The sequence below is a fragment of the Mauremys reevesii genome, linkage group 5, assembly GCF_016161935.1.
Source record: "Mauremys reevesii isolate NIE-2019 linkage group 5, ASM1616193v1, whole genome shotgun sequence".
NCBI classification, from domain to species: domain Eukaryota; kingdom Metazoa; phylum Chordata; order Testudines; family Geoemydidae; genus Mauremys; species Mauremys reevesii.
This window is the reverse complement of record NC_052627.1, coordinates 90,060,479-90,077,126: the sequence shown is the minus strand read 5'-3', so window position 1 is coordinate 90,077,126 and position 16,648 is coordinate 90,060,479. Positions and strand designations below refer to the sequence as shown.

Below are 16,648 nucleotides of genomic sequence, written 5' to 3'. Positions count from 1 at the left end.
TACATAGTGTTCTCCCCTCCCTCCATTGTAGGACCAGTATTATCTCACTTCTCCTCCCCTAAGCATCCACATTCTGAAAAGTCATGTATTGAATTTTGCAGTCCCTACAGTTGCTTTGGCAATTTACTAGGAACCCAAGGCCCCCTGCCAAACCCAAATGCCTATAGTCATATTTGTATGTTTATTTTTATATATAGTAATTGTTGCCTGAGTGACCTAGAAATAAAAAATCCACAATTCATCAACTTTGTCTTTAAACTAAAGTTAGAGGGGAAGGAGTGGCCATGGGCTATATTTAGCAGTAGCATGTATTTTGGGCAGTCACATTAAAATTTAGGGGTACCCTAGAATCCATACTCCATTCACTAAGTTGTTTTGTACTGTTCTAGTGTGTGTGTGTGTGTGTGTGGTGGAATCAGTAAAACTGCGCCTCTTGTCCTTCTCTAAACAACTGATCAGTCCTGCTGTCATCTTAAGACTTTCAGTTTGTGCGAGTGTTTATCTGTCTATTCACTTGCTGACAAAACCTCTTAAAAACTTGACTTAAAAGGTCATAAAAAAAATTACAGCCTCTATAATTTATAGGCATTTCAAGATTGTGTAAATGAAATTCAGCAGATATATTCATGTGGACTTATCACGAATAAGATGACATAGTTTCTTTAATCCATTTTGTATTATGCACACTGAAGTATATTTTGGAGCTTTTGACTCAGTTTAAAGGTATGTTCCTCTTCTGAAATAGCTGTCACTAGGACTCTCATCTTTTGCCTCACAACACCAGCAATGTACTGCTGTATTTGTCCCCAGCAATGTGCTGCTTGGAATTCTTATTACTTAACTAGCTCCTTAATGTGTATTTTAAGTCTTAGACAGTAATTTTAGTATTTTAGAGCTCTTTTTAAAAAAAACTAGAGTAAAAGAATTTATTTTGAAAGCCTTCCTGAGAACGTTTAATATTTTCAGCGCACCTTCGCTTGTCCCTTTCTTTCAATATTATCTTCTATTTTTCTTGTCTTTTTTGTGGTTTTCTTTCTTGTTTTTTCCTAACCCATTATTTGTATATTTCCAAAGATGAGATTTTTTTGTTTTTACCTCTTCCCACTTTGCACTCCTCTCCAGCATAGGCTTGACCAGTCATTACTTTCCTGAATAAAAAAGATACATGAATGCTGGAGGTTTGAAGAAGACTTGAACATCACAGGTAGGTCAGTGTTAGGGAGAATTCCTGAAATGGAGAGAACTGCCTTCTTCATCTCTAAAACAATGTGGATGGGAGGGCAAGACCAAAAATGGATAATAGGTAGGAGAGTACGATCAGCTAAACCAAAAAATTATACATCTGAAGCTATCGTGTAAAGAATGTATTGCAAAATCTAATACAAACAATAGATCCTATGAAGTTATCTCAGTTGTGCATCTGAACTTCCTTCCTTATATTGCTTTCAGAGCACTTGGGAGAGATTTTCAATGGCACAGAAGGCAGTTAAGCACCAAACTCCATTGCCTTTTTAATGAGAGTTGGGCACCTACCTTCAACCTGTGCCACTGTAATGTCTAAAAATGGAAAGTTTTATGGTTGGATTTTCTGAGCCGTCAAGCAGAGAAACATATTTAGAGGATTATATGGGATTTTACTATATTAAGAATTATCTTGGATGCCATAGGAGCTACACAGAAGGTGAATTAAAGGCTAACTATGAAGACTACCCTGTTCTGCAGTTCCTTGCAATTACCTTAACTTGGCTTCTCTGCCTTTTCTTACCCTTAGCCTTCTCTCTATTACCTTTTTAAGTTCTCTGCATGCTATTCAGAGCTGTGCTGACTCTTCCAGCTGGTCTTTATCCTGTGTTTTATACACAGCTTCTTCAGGGTTCTGTGCTGTGGTCGTTATTTCTAGTTAAGGAGAGTTGGAGAAAACTCCGTCTCTGGGATCAGTCGTTATTGCTCCTAAGAGAGTCAAAGCAAAGTGACAAAGGTGCTCCCTACCAGGAGCTGTTGAGTATGCCCCTCCCTGTAGAGCACTTCCTGTTCTTCTTGGGCCAGAGAACAAGAAATTGGGTTAAGAAATCAAACAAGGGTGTCTATTAGAAGTATTGTGCTCTAATCACTGGGTCAGCCTTTTATTTTGACAAGTGATGGTCAAACCTCAAAAATTCTTGTTTGGACAAGTAAGTAAAAGTTAGGATGCTTCTTGAGGCTCTAAATCAGATTTTCCCAGGAGGTTTGTGGCCCTTATTTATACTAGACAGATTGAAAATAGTACAAGAGACTGGTCTTTGCTCCTGTAGTATTTTTCAGTGCTTTCTGTCTTCACAGAAACCAGGAAGTAGAGTGGCACATAAAAATGGATGGTGTTTTATTTTGAAAGGAGATGGGGGAATTTTGTTTAACTTAGCAATTTCAGTTCTTTTATTCGAATCAGTTCACCAGTCTCTAATTTTTTGAGGAAAATGCACATGGTTTCACTGTCCTGTAACTATTTTTATTCTTTGTTTTTAATACCCTCCATAGGAAGTCTCCGATCTTGCAGTTCATCAGACTGCTTTAGCAAAGTGATGCCTCCAAGGAAAAAGAGGAGACCTGCAGCCGGAGATGATTTATCTGCTAAGAAAAGTAGACATGATGGGTATGTCATTTTAATGTGAGCTAATAATGATGAAATAACATTATTGATGAACAGTTGGGGTGATCATCCACTTATGAAATGGTAAAAATGGCACTAACCGTGGAAATCTATGCCTGTGCCTGAATGAGGAATGCCGCCGAATTTCTGCGACGTTTCGGTGGTGTTGCCTCTCAATGAGATATCTTGTTGGCAGCAAGTAGCGTCATCGAGAGGCATCGCTGCCAAAACGCCGCAGAAATTCGGCGGCATTTCGGCAGATGCTCCACCACCGGCCAGGACGCGGGCGCATTTAGATGGCGCCCGCGGGCACCGTGTTGGGGACCCCTGAACTAGACAATGGGGCTTGTGCTATGATGCTCTACTGTATAATAAGTGGCTCAAAAAGCAAATGTACCCATAATAAATGTCCTCAGATGAAAAAAGATTTTTTTTCTGATTGCCAGCCTGGAATCTCAGCATATCATCTTATTCAGACTGGGTTCTTTCCATTTTGTTCACTGTCACTAGTAATAAAGCTTCTCCAAGCCAAATTAGGCCCCTAATTATGTCTGGGCAACTTCATTGTGTTTAATGGGGTTGCACAAGTGTAACTGACTTGGAACTTATTAAAATAAATCTGTTGATGCTGATGAAAGGAATAGAATCCAGCTCCCCTTTTCTTTGCTTTGTTGGCTATGCAGTACTAACAAGAACAAAAAGCAATACGTATGTCTTTTTTTAAACAGTTTTTTACTAATTTTCAGACATAATAAAATTAAAAAGTAAAACAGGATGAACAAGAAATACTACAACATTATCTATAAGAATGTGGCAAATGTACACATATAAATAGCAAATAGAATAATGAAGTGAGACCAGAAACAATACTCCTTTTTCACAAAACCTAATAAAAGTTTTTATATTGAACATTTCCTCTGCCAAAACATTGAGACAGTACATGAGACCCAGAAAGTAGTGCTGTCTGGAAACAAAGGAAACTGACTTTAGTGCAAATAGTAAACAAATAGTAAAAAGCTGATTACATTTCTAACATTTTTCTGTTTTAATAATATAAGGTAGTGCTAGTGTGTGTTTTATACAAGTAAAGAAGTAAAAAATATTCTGCAGGTGTAATTTTAAGGATCTTCATTGTGTCTCTCCACATTTAGATATGTAACAAATAGCTCTTTTCATCTTAAACTCTGCAAATATATTTCAGGTGGCTTTTAGCTTTGGGGTAGAATCAGACCTGTCATTCACTGGCAGCAGGGGAATGTTCCACTTGAAGTTCCTTCCAGTTTTATCTGCACCTACAGCCACTAATGGCTCAGCCAAACCTCCGTGCTTCCGAGCTTTTCTGAGGAAAATTTCACCTCTTAGTTCATATTTCTGACTAAAAATGTGACTGACTAATTTGTCGATAATTCCCAGCTGAGTCCCAGGACTATATCTGTCTTTTGAGGAACGATTTCCTTTGTCTGTGCTTTGCCTTCTGAGGTGTTTGTGGTGGTGTCTGGTGCCCCTGCAGGCTTCAGGGAGCAAGTTATGCTGAGAGGCAAAGAGAAGACCTGTCTCTCCTGTTTTTACGCACTCTTTACCAAGGATCTTGTTCGGGAGCTCAGTCTTCTCTGTTACACAGTTCAGTCCTGTTCCTTTTGCCCCCAGTGCAGCCTAGGTGGGTTTGCCTTACCTCCCACCACCACCACCACTTTTTCCCAGGCAGGAAAGGAGGCAGGTAGGATTGGCTCTAGCAGCAAAAAGCCCCTTCCTTCATTCTCTCCATCGGGAGCAATGCCAGAAGAGCGGTGTTAGGTGGAAAATTGTTCCTCAGTGCCTAGAGCTCACTGTGGAACTCAGCTGCCTTCTGCCCCTCTGTCTCCCCTCAAGTTGCAGATGGAGGGCACTGGAGACAGCCCTGGAGAGTATAGTAAAGGGGCCTTTGGGCCAAGTTTACTACCCCGTTGCCATCCTGGTAACAGGCCTTCTAGCATTCCTTATTGATATTGCAGACTAAGGTCTCCAGGGGAAACAGACCCATCTGGCCCATATAGACTCCATACAGTAAAAAGTAGAGTCTCTGGGGAGCCTATTCTTGAATGCCATTACCTTCCATGAAAGATGCAGAAAGACTCCATATAGAGGGTGGGAAAGACAAGAAGCCCAGCCTCTCATAAGGCAAGGAGGCTGCTAGCCACTTAAAATATTGTGACCCATATCTGAGTCCAATTTTAATCTCTCCTCTGAAGCCTGTTCATAGGGACAAACTCCCAAAGTGGATATTAAATAAATTAAGTCAGTGCTGGTCCTTTGCTCGTCTTCAGAATGCAGCATGGTGGATAATCCTCAGTGTTTTTTTACCCTGCTCACCTTCATGGAGTGTAGCATGACAGATTGATACAGAAAAGACCAGATTACAGACATGCTGATTATCTGAGTGCATGTGTATGCACACAAAAAAGGGAGATTTCTTCCTGCGTAGGGGAGGAAGATCAGCTGCCTGAATCAGAGCTACAGGATAGCATCACCTCAACCCTGGGTATGAAAGCTCTCAGGTGGCATGAGCACAACAACAAAAACAAATAAAATAACATAAAATTATGAGGTCTTGTTTGACACCATCCATGTATTTCACAAGCAATGCTAACTGTGGCAATAATATTATAAAGATAATCCTTCAGCCTAAAAATCCTATAGCCTAAAGGCTTCCCCCTGAAAATGATAGTAGGAGCTGAATCTGTTTCATATACATATAATGGAATCTTGCTCATTGAGATCAGATGCTCAAATAAATCTCACTCTTTTAGTGCTACAGTGGGCAACTTCTTGAGGGACTCGAGGCTATTCATAATCACTGGAAAAGTAGATTTACAACCCTGGCTTCTGACAGATTCTATAGAAAGGAATACAGATCGCATGCCAAGCTAAAGTAGTTCCTAAGAGTGCAACAAGGGAGAATGTCACTTTGCATCTGGTAGCTGGACCAATCTGGGGTGCTGAGGGAGGTCAGTTGCAGTGTTCCCTCTAATTCTTCCCACCCATGTGTGGAATGAATTTTGTTATGTGCACCAATATGGAGGTGATGTGTCACATCACCTCCATATTGGTGCACCTAACAAATTCACGTGGCGGGGGTGGGGCTGAGGGGTTTGGAGTATGAGAGAGCTCAGGGCTGGGGCATAGAAGAATTCAGATACCACTAACTTCCTTATCACTGACGGGCCATTCGAGACAGACCGATTACCACTACAGTACTGCAGGAATTCCATTTCTCCAAGGACCTCTTGGCTTCTGAAACACTGGAATCCCTACCCATAAAAACCCATAAAAACCCTAGTTACTTTAGTGTAACTAACTGTTCTGTTTTAGCACTTGTGATGGCTTTCCTGTGTCACCAGTAATAGAAATTCACGACACTCTTGTTTTGCTACTGAACAAATACAGTAAAGATAGAGACACTTCAAATTTTTCTATATTTCTCTACCCAGAGGCCTAAGCCCTCTTCTAGAGAGTTTCTGTTTAGGACACAGCGAAGTTAGTTGTGTCCTTTGCTGTGGATTTTCTGCAGAAATTGCCATTATTGTGTGTATTGTTACAAGGGCAGTTCAGGAACTGAACTGAGACCACCAACTCTGTTAGGAGTGCTAGTGATAATGCAGGATTCAGGCCTGTATATTTGCATGAGGTAGAATTTTGGGTCTTGTTTGCCTGTTTGATTTTTGATACATCCATATCCTTACTAATATGTGTGAACCAAAGACACTGTGTGTTGCTTATGCCTAGCCAGATGGATTTGATAGTATAATGGGAACAGATAAGAACAGTTGAAGTGTTACTGGGGATGGTGGGAGTTTCTTAGATGAGCATATACTGGAAGGCGGTCTGGCTCCACTCTCAAGCCAAGGTCAAGCTGCCCGTTAGGAAAGAAAAGGAGGCTTGGTGGGGAGGCATTAGACACACTAAGAGGCGAAGAAAAGCCTGGCCTTGGTCAGTGCACAACCTCACTCTGTATCCCTCCCATGGGATACAAAAGAGGTGGGACGAAGAGCCCAGACTCATGACCCTCCAAAATGGAACATGACCATAAGTTGTAAGAAGTGGGACCACGGGCATGCATTGCAGGTATATATGGGGCTGCTAAGAAGGAGGCGGGGGGGATAGGAAACAGGGACACAGGCAAAAGCTCTGCGGTGTCAGAGCTGGGAACGGGGACATGCGTAAAAGCTCTGTGACATCAGAGCTGGGAATTGAACACTTGGAAACAGACTGCCAGCATGTAGAGCTATGGATATGCTTGCTTGAAACTAACCCCAATAAATATTGCATTGCCTGCACTTCGGATTTCCTGTCTTCTGCTTTCTGTCTGTGTGACAAGAACCAGGGTCGGGCATATGCGCCACCTCCTCCGGGCCCACGGGGTGCTCAACCCCCGTCTCCGCCCAAGGTCCCGCCTCTACCCGCCCCCTTCCCCGCAAGCCTCCACCCGCATCTTTCTGCCCCTGCTCTGTCCCTGGCCCTATTCCACCCCTTCTCCCAACTCCCCACCCCTGCCCCACCTCTTCCCACCCATTTCCGCCCCCTCCCCTGAGCATGCCCCATCACCACTCCTTCCCCTTCCTCCCAGAGCCTCCTGCACACCCCACTGATCGTGGGAGGCAGTAAGTGCTGAGAGGAGGGGGAGGAATTGATTTGTGGGGGCTGCCAGTGGGCAGGAGGCACTGGGGGGGGGAGGAGTTGGCTGCCAGTGGTTTCTAAGCACCCCCTAATTTTTTTCCGTGGGTGCTCCAGCCCTGGAGCTTCCACGGAGTCAGCACCTTTGGGTGTGAAGGGAAAGCCCTCTAACAAACTCACAACCATTTGGTTACCCTGCAGGTTTTTTTGGTGGTCACTCTCAGCCTGAGCTGGATTTTAAACCAATGATCTGTAGATGAAGGTCTCAAGAGGTCATTACAGTTCCTTGAGCCATCTAGTCAATGTTGCTGAAAAAGTTCCAAACTTTGAAAGAGCAAGCTTTATTTGTACATTCAGTATTTCTAATATTTAGTTTTATGTTAAGCAGTTGTATAAATAAGTGGATATCTGTGGGCAAGATGTTAAGTAAAATGCTAAAGATTAAGTAGGGCTTCTGATTTGAGATTTTAACTGGTAAACACCAATAAAACACCCCTGATTCTGGAAAAGGAAAGAAGAAAAAAGAAAAGAAATCAAACTGGTGTTTATGCAGTAAACCTGGAAATGGTTACTTGTATCTAAGGGCTTGTCTACATGGATCAGTAATGCACACGGTCAGAGTGTGATTTCTAAAGCGCAGTCATATGTTGCGCATTAACCGGTCTGTGTAGCCCCTGTTGATGTGCATTAAAACTTCCCTAGTGTGCTTTAATGTAGTGCTGGTTGAAACAGTACTATGTTAAAGTGTGCTAAAGAACATTACAAAGAGATTACTTATTACAGTATATACTATTATAATGACTAATGTGTATAATATACATTACTCATTACAGTATATACACATTTTTCGACATCTACATAAAGCTCAAAAATTTCCAAAAAATAGACTCCCCCAAAATGAAATTACCATATTAAACCCTGAAAAACAGAAGCCCTAAGATTAAACTATCCATATTAGGAAAATGATATTGCATTTGTATTGGCTGTCTGTATCTTGACTACAAAGCTGTTTTTTTAAATGTAAATTACTTATTAATTATTTTTTCCATTTTTAGCATGTATAGAAAATATGATTCAACTAGAATAAAGACAGAGGAAGAAGTCTTTTCAAGTAAGAGATGCCTAGAATGGTTCTATGAGTATGCAGGTAAGCTGATATGTTACAATGCCTAATCCTGACAATTGTCTAAATTTGTATTGAAATTTACATTATTAAATGAGATTTTTCCTAGAAATTTAAATCTGAATACAGAGGTTTCTTGGTAAAGCAAAGAGTTTAAAAAAGAATCCTTGAATAAAAAGGAATCCTGTTTATAGACAGATGCCAAAGAACTCAAGATGTGCCAGTGTCTGAAAGAATAATTGGCACACTGAAGACAGTATTTTCCCCAAACAAGAAACATTTCAAATGCAGATAATAGATCCCTGTTTTGGTTTTAAGATACACACAATTACAAATAAATTTAGTAACTGTACATTAAACAAAATCAAGCTTTAATTGTGGTTTATTGCTAAAATCTATACCAGAATTTATTGCTAATATCTGTACATTAAATTATGTTTCCAACTGAAGTTTGTTTAACTCATTGATTTAGAGCTCTGGCCCCTTACCATTGAGCAGTGTAGACACCTGGTGACATGGTCCCCATTTTAAAAGGGGAAGGAGGTTAGCCATATTTAGTTTGTCACTTCTAAATCTAGTTCCAATTCTAAGCAGAAAATGGAACTGATTCCTGAGATCATATTTCCCCAAGGAGTCTTTCCTTAGGATATTTTTCATCACTAAGCATGAGGGTATATTTTAGCCTCATTCTCACTATTGTTTATTGAACAGGATTTGACTGGCAATTTCTTCTAGGACCACCTGTTATAATATACTTTATCTTCTGACAACATACAGGCAGTGACCTGCTATTTTTGCAGAATAGTACACAAAACTCTCCTAAAGGAAGCTATTTGCAATGGGAGAAAATAATTCTATAGTACAGTACTGCAAAGAGCACTGAAGGGGAAACTGAATAACTGATAGAGAAATGGGGACCTTAGGCAGTTTCTCTGAAAGCATACCTAGAACTTTAGGTAGTAAATGACGTAGTCTTCTTTTTGCGGCTGCTGGTTTGGATGCATAATATTAAATACTCTCATCTCCATTCCTTTTTGGCATCTGTACAGCTAATAAATTACCACTTAATTTTTGGTGGTGATGCTATTAAAGCAAAACATGATTTATATGAACCAAACTAGTCTGAGGTCTTTGTGTCTGGCAGGTTGGGAGAAGAGAGACAGACTAGAGAGAGAGAGAGAGAGAGAGAGAGAGAGAGGCAGGCACCCTATTGCCAGATTCTGTGCCTTTCTTGATGGCTGTGTGGATTTTCTATTCTTGTCCTGACTACTGGAATAACTCATTCTTGGCAAGAGTTCAGTAGAAAGAAGGATGAGCGGATGGCAGTGTGTGAAAGAACTTTGGTTTTCCGCTTGCTGCATCTGCAAAGGTGCTAAGAAGAAGGCAGGGAGGAGGGGGTATAGTTTTGTTCATAGTGGTGTTATAACACTCCAGATTTTCAAATGAGGATCTTGTATGTTTACTTCATAGGTTTTTCTCTTTTACACAAACCCACTGTTGATACTGCCCTTCTCCTAATGTGACTTTCCCTTACAAAATAGCAGAAATCTTTTTTAACCGTTGTATGTTTTGAGGTGGCTGAATCGGGGGGGGGGGAGGGAGGGGAATAATGGGAAAATAAAGATGGGAAATGTGTATAATTAAAAGCCTGTTACTTCTAAATTGAAGGCTGAATATTTAAGACTGATATAAGATTGACTATAACACAATAGTGAAGGGTCAACTGCTGTTCTCATTATAAAACCTTGTTTTTTCAAGCCTGTTTGACTATTATTTGTATATGCCTCTAGTAGTTTTCACACCGCATATTGCAGAGATTGTGAAGTGGAGTCTTGATTTGATTGCTGCTTTTCTTCCTGTTATATTTTCTGAAGCCTGTTTACATAGCAATTACTTTGCAGAGTTTTTATTTGGGGGGCGGAGGGGGTTGTATGTGAAGTCTCCATAATGTGGTGTGATATGGTATTGTTGCAATGCGAATAAAAATGGGCATGAGAATCTTATTTCAGATTTTGTTTTAAATGACTCGGAGAAGATAGTTACTGTTAATATAAAGAAGTAAATTGTGCATTATGTTCTGGGAGTGTCAATCCCATACTAGTATAATATATATTTGTTAGTCAGCTATATTCTCTTCCTTTAAAAAAAATTATTGTATTCTTATAAAACTAAGATTTATTGTCTGCTTACTATTAAGATATCTTTAAAACAAATTTGTTTCCTGGCTTGAGCCTTTAGAAAGTTCCAATAACCATTGTGTTCAGTTCACCCAGTTTAGCAGCACTTTGGTACTGAGCCAGTTTCAGAAGTCTTTGTCCTGCAGTACCTTCCTTATTCACTTTTCACAATTGCTGCAATTATTGGGTACTGTGGTACAAGTTAAAAAAGAAATGAAGGCTATTGTTGATATTTTCTTTCTCTCTTCTTATGCCTTGCCAGAGGTGTAAACTTTTAGCGTAGTTTAATATCTTCTTGTAAAGGGTAAATATTTGTATATGTCAAAAAGAAAACTGAATCCTACAGAAGTTCAGCTTATATTGCATGAATACTTCTCTTTTACAGCAGTGATGTGCTTGCAGTAAATTTTAATTTAAACAACAATATTGTGAAATGTCATTTGATTGCAGGGACTGATGACGTTGTAGGTCCTGAAGGCATGGAGAAATTTTGTGAAGATATCGGAGTTGAACCAGAAAATGTAAGTTTATGCTTTTCCCAAAATATGCCTAAGCCACCAAAGTGAGCCTGGTTTCTATCTCTTAATCTTTTATCATCTGAGTTTGAAACATTTTGAAATGGAAAATTGAAGAAACCATTGTTAAATGGAGAAGCATAAACCAGGCAGGTTTATTTTGTTGCTTTGGCATGGCACCTTAAAATCACTTGCCTTCACTGAAAATGAGTAAATTAACCTCTGAAAGCTCAAACCTTCCAAAAAGTTAGTGTTTATTTTAATTGAAACTATCCTAGAGTTTTAATTTAGAAATGAAGTGGGTATGCACATTATTGGGCTCATATATTTGTTTCATATTTCTGAGGGGGGAAATATTGTCCTGTTTGAAAATTTGCTAATCTCATCCACCTGATTTTGAAACACAAGTGATACAGAAAACGTGTATATCTTACAGTCAGGAATGTCTTGTGAATTAGAAAAGACCCTTTAAAATTCATACATAATACACCTGTCGTACAAGAAAACAGGACAGTCTGGCTTCTTGACTTGACTTTTGTGGGATTTTTAAAGCATTAAATCTGGCTAGATAAAATTATAATTTTGTACTAAGTGATTTGTGTGAAATACAAGACGCAACTCAATTTTGTAGTGTAATAACTCATAAACCCTCGTGGTTCATGGTGGGACTCAACTTTTGAGCTCTTGGAAAAATATTATTGTAATTGTAATTAGCAACAGAGTTTTAAACTGCATTAATAGCTTTTAGAAAAGCCTTTAGTGGCTGATCTTCCTTTCACTCTGTTTCCCAGGGACAGTTGCCCTGCACTTTATCCCAAATGTATCTCAAAAGTGGTGTCTGAGTTCCTGAACTAAATCTCCTGGTTTTTTTTTTCCCCAAACCTTCTTTCTTACCTGTGGAATCTAAGCTTCATACCAGAGATCTCAACAAGGACTTGAGTTTTTGTTTGGATAGGACTAAGCTATTAGGAATTAGTCTGTTTTTTGTATCTTTTGACATTCATTCTAAAGAGTGCCGTTTTCACTCAGCATCTCTTCACTCAGCATCTCTTCTAGCCTACACTTCAAGCCGGAAGGTCTCAATTTCAGCTCAAGGAAACATACCTGTGGTAGTTCTGATAGAGCTTGTGTACTGAAATTGAATGTAGCTGGGTCCTGCAGGCGGCAGGAGGGGTTAAATACCTTAGCTCAAAGGGCAAGCGTATCCTAAATGGATTAGACTGTGAACTCAGATTTGTTATATGCTACCTAGAGTGACAGTACTTGAAGTTCTTAGGATTAAGGCAGCAGCAGCTGCAGCCTTGAAATATTTCCATTTTGAAAATCTGTAGGACTACAAGCTGGCTTTTCATTTAGTCATTTACTTGACACTACTCTCTAGATTTCATGCATGTTGCAGAAGAACAATTCTGCAGTCTTTGTTTAATTAGAACTTACCAGCCCATGTTCCTGTGGCCAGTAGTGCATGGTAGACTCCCCCAAGTGGGAGTCTGCAGTGACCACCATAAAGAAAAATAGTAGATTAGCAGTAACTATGGTTTTTGAGGATGTTGGCTCTGCATAGTTGTGTTACCAGTACACTATTCTTCAGAGCTCTTCCCTCATGGGACCCTCGGATTAAGTGGAAGGAATTGAGGCAGTTGGGGCCACATGGCCCTTTTAGCCTTTAGCTGCAAATGTTTCATGTGTGAGGGCATTTGGTTGAGCCAACAGCTGTAGTGTTTAATAAGCTTTCTGAAGTTTTGCAACACTTGGGAGGCTCAATCCACAAGTGAGATACACAGAGGCAGTGTTCTCTTGAAGAACCATAGTAACTGACAAACTTTATATTCACAGGAGAGCCTTTATGCTGTAATAAAGCCTACCTACATCTAGGTAAAGGAGGGTTTCAGTCACCTTAAATTACTTCAAAGTTGGAGTCAAGAGTTGGACCACTCTTTATGTAGCCATTGCTGTTTGTATTACAGCAGAGTTTTAGGATATATCCACACTGTGATAAAAGACCTGCGACACAGCCTCGGCTGATCCAGGTCAGCTGGCTTGGGATGCAGGGCTATAAAGTTGCAGTATAGATTTTGAGGATCGGGCTGAAGCCTGGACTCTGAGACCTCACTAGAGGGGAGGATCTCAGAGCCTGGGCTGCCTACGCCCGAACATCTACACTGCAGTTTTATAGCCCCGTAGCCCAAGCCAGCTGACCTGGGCTCTGAGACTCAGCGCTTCTTGTTTTTTATAGCAGTGTTGTTGTACCCTTTAGGGCCCAGTCATGCTAGATGCTGTACAGACAGTTCCTGCTCCAAAGCTTAAAGATGTAGTTTGATGGGCTTAACAAATTGAAAGGTAGGGTAGAAAGGGTAATTTAATACAGAAGTGTTTCTGAATAAATGAGCAGTGTACTCAGTTTGTAAAACTTTTTTAAAAATTTTAATTTTTCAGTAGTAGGAGTTTCAACATCTTGCCTGTTTCACTCATATTTGAATGGCTCTTACTCTAAACTAAATAAAAGGATTTGGCAAGCGGTCTAGTAATAACTGTTCAAGAAATCTGTTGTCCCCTTCCGTCCTAATATTGTCTCCTTTTTAAATAGGTAGTTATGCTTGTTCTAGCTTGGAAATTGGATGCACAAAACATGGGTTATTTCACATTGCAAGAATGGTTAAAAGGAATGACATCGCTGCAGTAAGTGTCTTTTAAAAGGGTATAAGTCCTAATTTTGCTGTTGTGAATGTAATAATGTCAAATAATTTTTTCTCCAAAAAGACGTGTTGGTTTAGCGCACAAAGTGGATCACTCTGCTCTGGAGAACTAGACATAAATGTTTATTCTCCACTGTCTACAGCAAGTATGGCTCACTTGCAGACATCTTTAAAACAGTGTGTTCTTGCAGTTATGCTGAGCATACTTTGCTGATTTATGGCTCATGGCTTAAAATGTCTGCACATTGGGCAAAATGCTCATGTGAAGAGGGTGGGGTTAATATGTTCCAGACTGAAGGAACAAGGCATCTGTAATCAGGCACTCTTTTGCCTCAGCCCACTCCAAATAAGACTTCAAACTCTTCAAGTCTTAACCAAAATCACCTCTCCTTGAAGTTGCTTTATTCATACAATGCCGAATCTCAAACATAGTGACTGTTCTGGATTCTAGTCTGTCCACACAAATTATTCCCACATGCAGACTACTTGCAAGGATTCTCAGTCACTCCTTGACAATCTTGGTTCCTTGCAGTACCTACTTCCAAATGCACTTCTGTAGGAAACCCTTCAGCCAAGCTTCCTCTCCAGGCTTTTTCCTCTTGGGGCTCCTCTTGGCAAGTCTGGTTTATCCCACATCCCAGATATGTCTCTGTCATTTTAGAGTGGACCAGTCTGTTCAAGCCCCAAAGTTTCAAAATCAATGTGGATGTGTTAGGCCATATTGCCAGGCTGTTACAGCATGCAGGATTTAACAATGAGTAGTAATAAGCATCTTCAGTCTCGTGAGACCATGCATATGCGCCCCTGAGAGGTAAAGAATTTACTCAATTGGTTTTATGGCAGCTGTGGCTGAAGAGACCCACTCAAGACAAACAATCTCTGACGCATCTCTCACATTTAAAGGTGATGTTTTGATCCTTTGGACTCTGCCTTCTGCGAGCTCTTTTCTCCTTTGCTAAGCCAGACTGCTTCCTTTCGTAACTGTGAGACCTTTGTTAAGATCTTGTTTCCAAAAGCTGCGGTCCTGAGTGTGATCTTCCCAGTTATCCACATCCATGTCCATTTCTTTGAGGTCTCGCACACATCCTTGAAACACAATTGTGGGCGTCCTTTGGGTCGTTTTCCAGATGCCAGTTCGCAGTAAAGGATGACCTTTGGGATGCGCTCATCATTCATTTAGCACACATGCCCAAGCCAGCGGAGGTGTCTGTGTTTGCATGCTGGGTATGCTGGTTTGTTTGAGCACCTCAGTGTTGGTGACGCCGTCCCTCCAGGAGATTCCAGAGATTTAATGAAGGCAATTCATATGAAAGCTGTAGAGCCTCTTTTCCTGGTGAGAGCATAAGGTCCATGCCTTGCTCCCATACAAAAGTATGCTGATAACACATGCACAATACACACAGATCTTTGTGTGTTCTGTCACTTTATTGTTTTGCCATATCCTCTTGCTCAAGTCTAGACATCGTTGTGGTGGCTTTTTCAGTGTGGATGTTGTTGAGTTCCATTTCAAGTGAAACGATGACTGCGATAGTGGACCCCAGGTACGTGAACTTGTTCATCACTTCAAGTTCATAGTTGTTGATCTTGATGGAGGGTGCTTCTTCAACTCCTTGGCACATTATGTTAGTCTTTTTTAGGCTTATGGTAAACCTAAAGTCTTGGCAGGCTTTGGAAAAACTGTTCATGAGGTTTTGGAGCTAGGCTTCTGGGTGGGTGGTCATTGCTGCATCGTCCGCGAAGAGGAGGTGTTGGATGAGGACCTCCCAAATCTTGGTTTTAGATCTGAGTCTTTCAAGATTGAACAGCTTTCCATCAGATCTTGTGTGCAAGTAGATTCCCTCAGTTGAGGAACCCAAAGCTTGTTTCAGTAGCAAGGAGAAGAAGATCCCAAACAGAGTTGGGGCAAATACATAACTTTGCTTGACCCCACTATGAATCTGGAAAGCCTCAGAGACTAAGACATCATATTGGACTGTGCCATACATGTTTTCATAGAAGGACCAAATCATGGTTTGGGGGGCATCCAAGCTTTTCTAGAAGTGCAAATAGTCCGCTTCTACTGACAAGGTCAAAAGCCTTTGTGAAGAGGCCTTTTTTTCTCCACATTTCTCTTGTAGTTGTCTCATCGAGAAGATCATATCAGTAATAGACTTTTCACAAGCCACACTGTGATTCAGGATAGATTTTGTCTATAAATAACTGTCAAATAACTGCAATATTGTGATAGTAGTCAAAGCCTTGTAAGGACAGGAAAATTGCAGTGGTGTAATTTAAATCAGTTTTTAAATTGGTGCAAACCCTGTGCAGATGCTTTTACTTCAGTTTGAATGGCTTATTTAGGTTTAACTTAAACCTGCTCCCAATCAACTTAAACTTAAAAAAACCCCTACTCTTAAACCAAAATAAGTGTATCCACACAGGGGTTTGCACCAATTTAAATAAATTAATTTCCATTCACACCTTAGGTTAAACTGGTGCAATGTTCTTGTGTAGATAAACCCACTGATATGTATTTAACTTTCATGGAGGCAGCATATAAAGGTGGGGGAATGAAGACAAACCTAAGGATATTTGGGATATCTTTTTCTAAAAGTTCAGATGAAAATCTAGTGTTGGATTATTAAAATCTTCTCTTTTTTGTAGATGTGATGTAACAGAGAAACTGAGAAATTCCTTGGATTACTTGAGATCCTTATTAAATGAGCCTACAAATTTTAAGCTAATTTATAGATACGCATTTGATTTTGCACGGGTGAGTAGTCCAGGACTCAGTCTGACTTTTATTTGTATTGCTTTCTGTGGGTTCACTTTCACATACAACAGCTACAAGTCTGGGACTAGTTGTTCTCAGGATGCCAGTT

The 16,648-nt window shown here is 40.3% G+C and overlaps 1 protein-coding gene across 7 annotated transcripts in view; it reads left to right on the top strand.

Moving 5' to 3' along the window:
• The window catches only part of DCUN1D4 (defective in cullin neddylation 1 domain containing 4), a 58,478-nt gene that overhangs the window by 31,631 nt on the left and 10,199 nt on the right, over positions 1-16,648 (top strand). For 5 of the 7 annotated variants that reach the window (XM_039540344.1, XM_039540341.1, XM_039540339.1 and 2 more), the window contains 5 exons: positions 2,515-2,629; positions 8,332-8,423; positions 11,027-11,097; positions 13,679-13,770; positions 16,431-16,539. In XM_039540344.1, coding sequence (XP_039396278.1) covers positions 2,515-2,629; positions 8,332-8,423; positions 11,027-11,097; positions 13,679-13,770; positions 16,431-16,539 — 479 coding nt within the window. Of the gene's footprint in view, positions 1-1,122; positions 1,205-2,514; positions 2,630-8,331; positions 8,424-11,026; positions 11,098-13,678; positions 13,771-16,430; positions 16,540-16,648 lie in introns of all 7 variants that reach the window. The other 2 variants (XM_039540346.1, XM_039540345.1) reach the window with 1 other exon arrangement.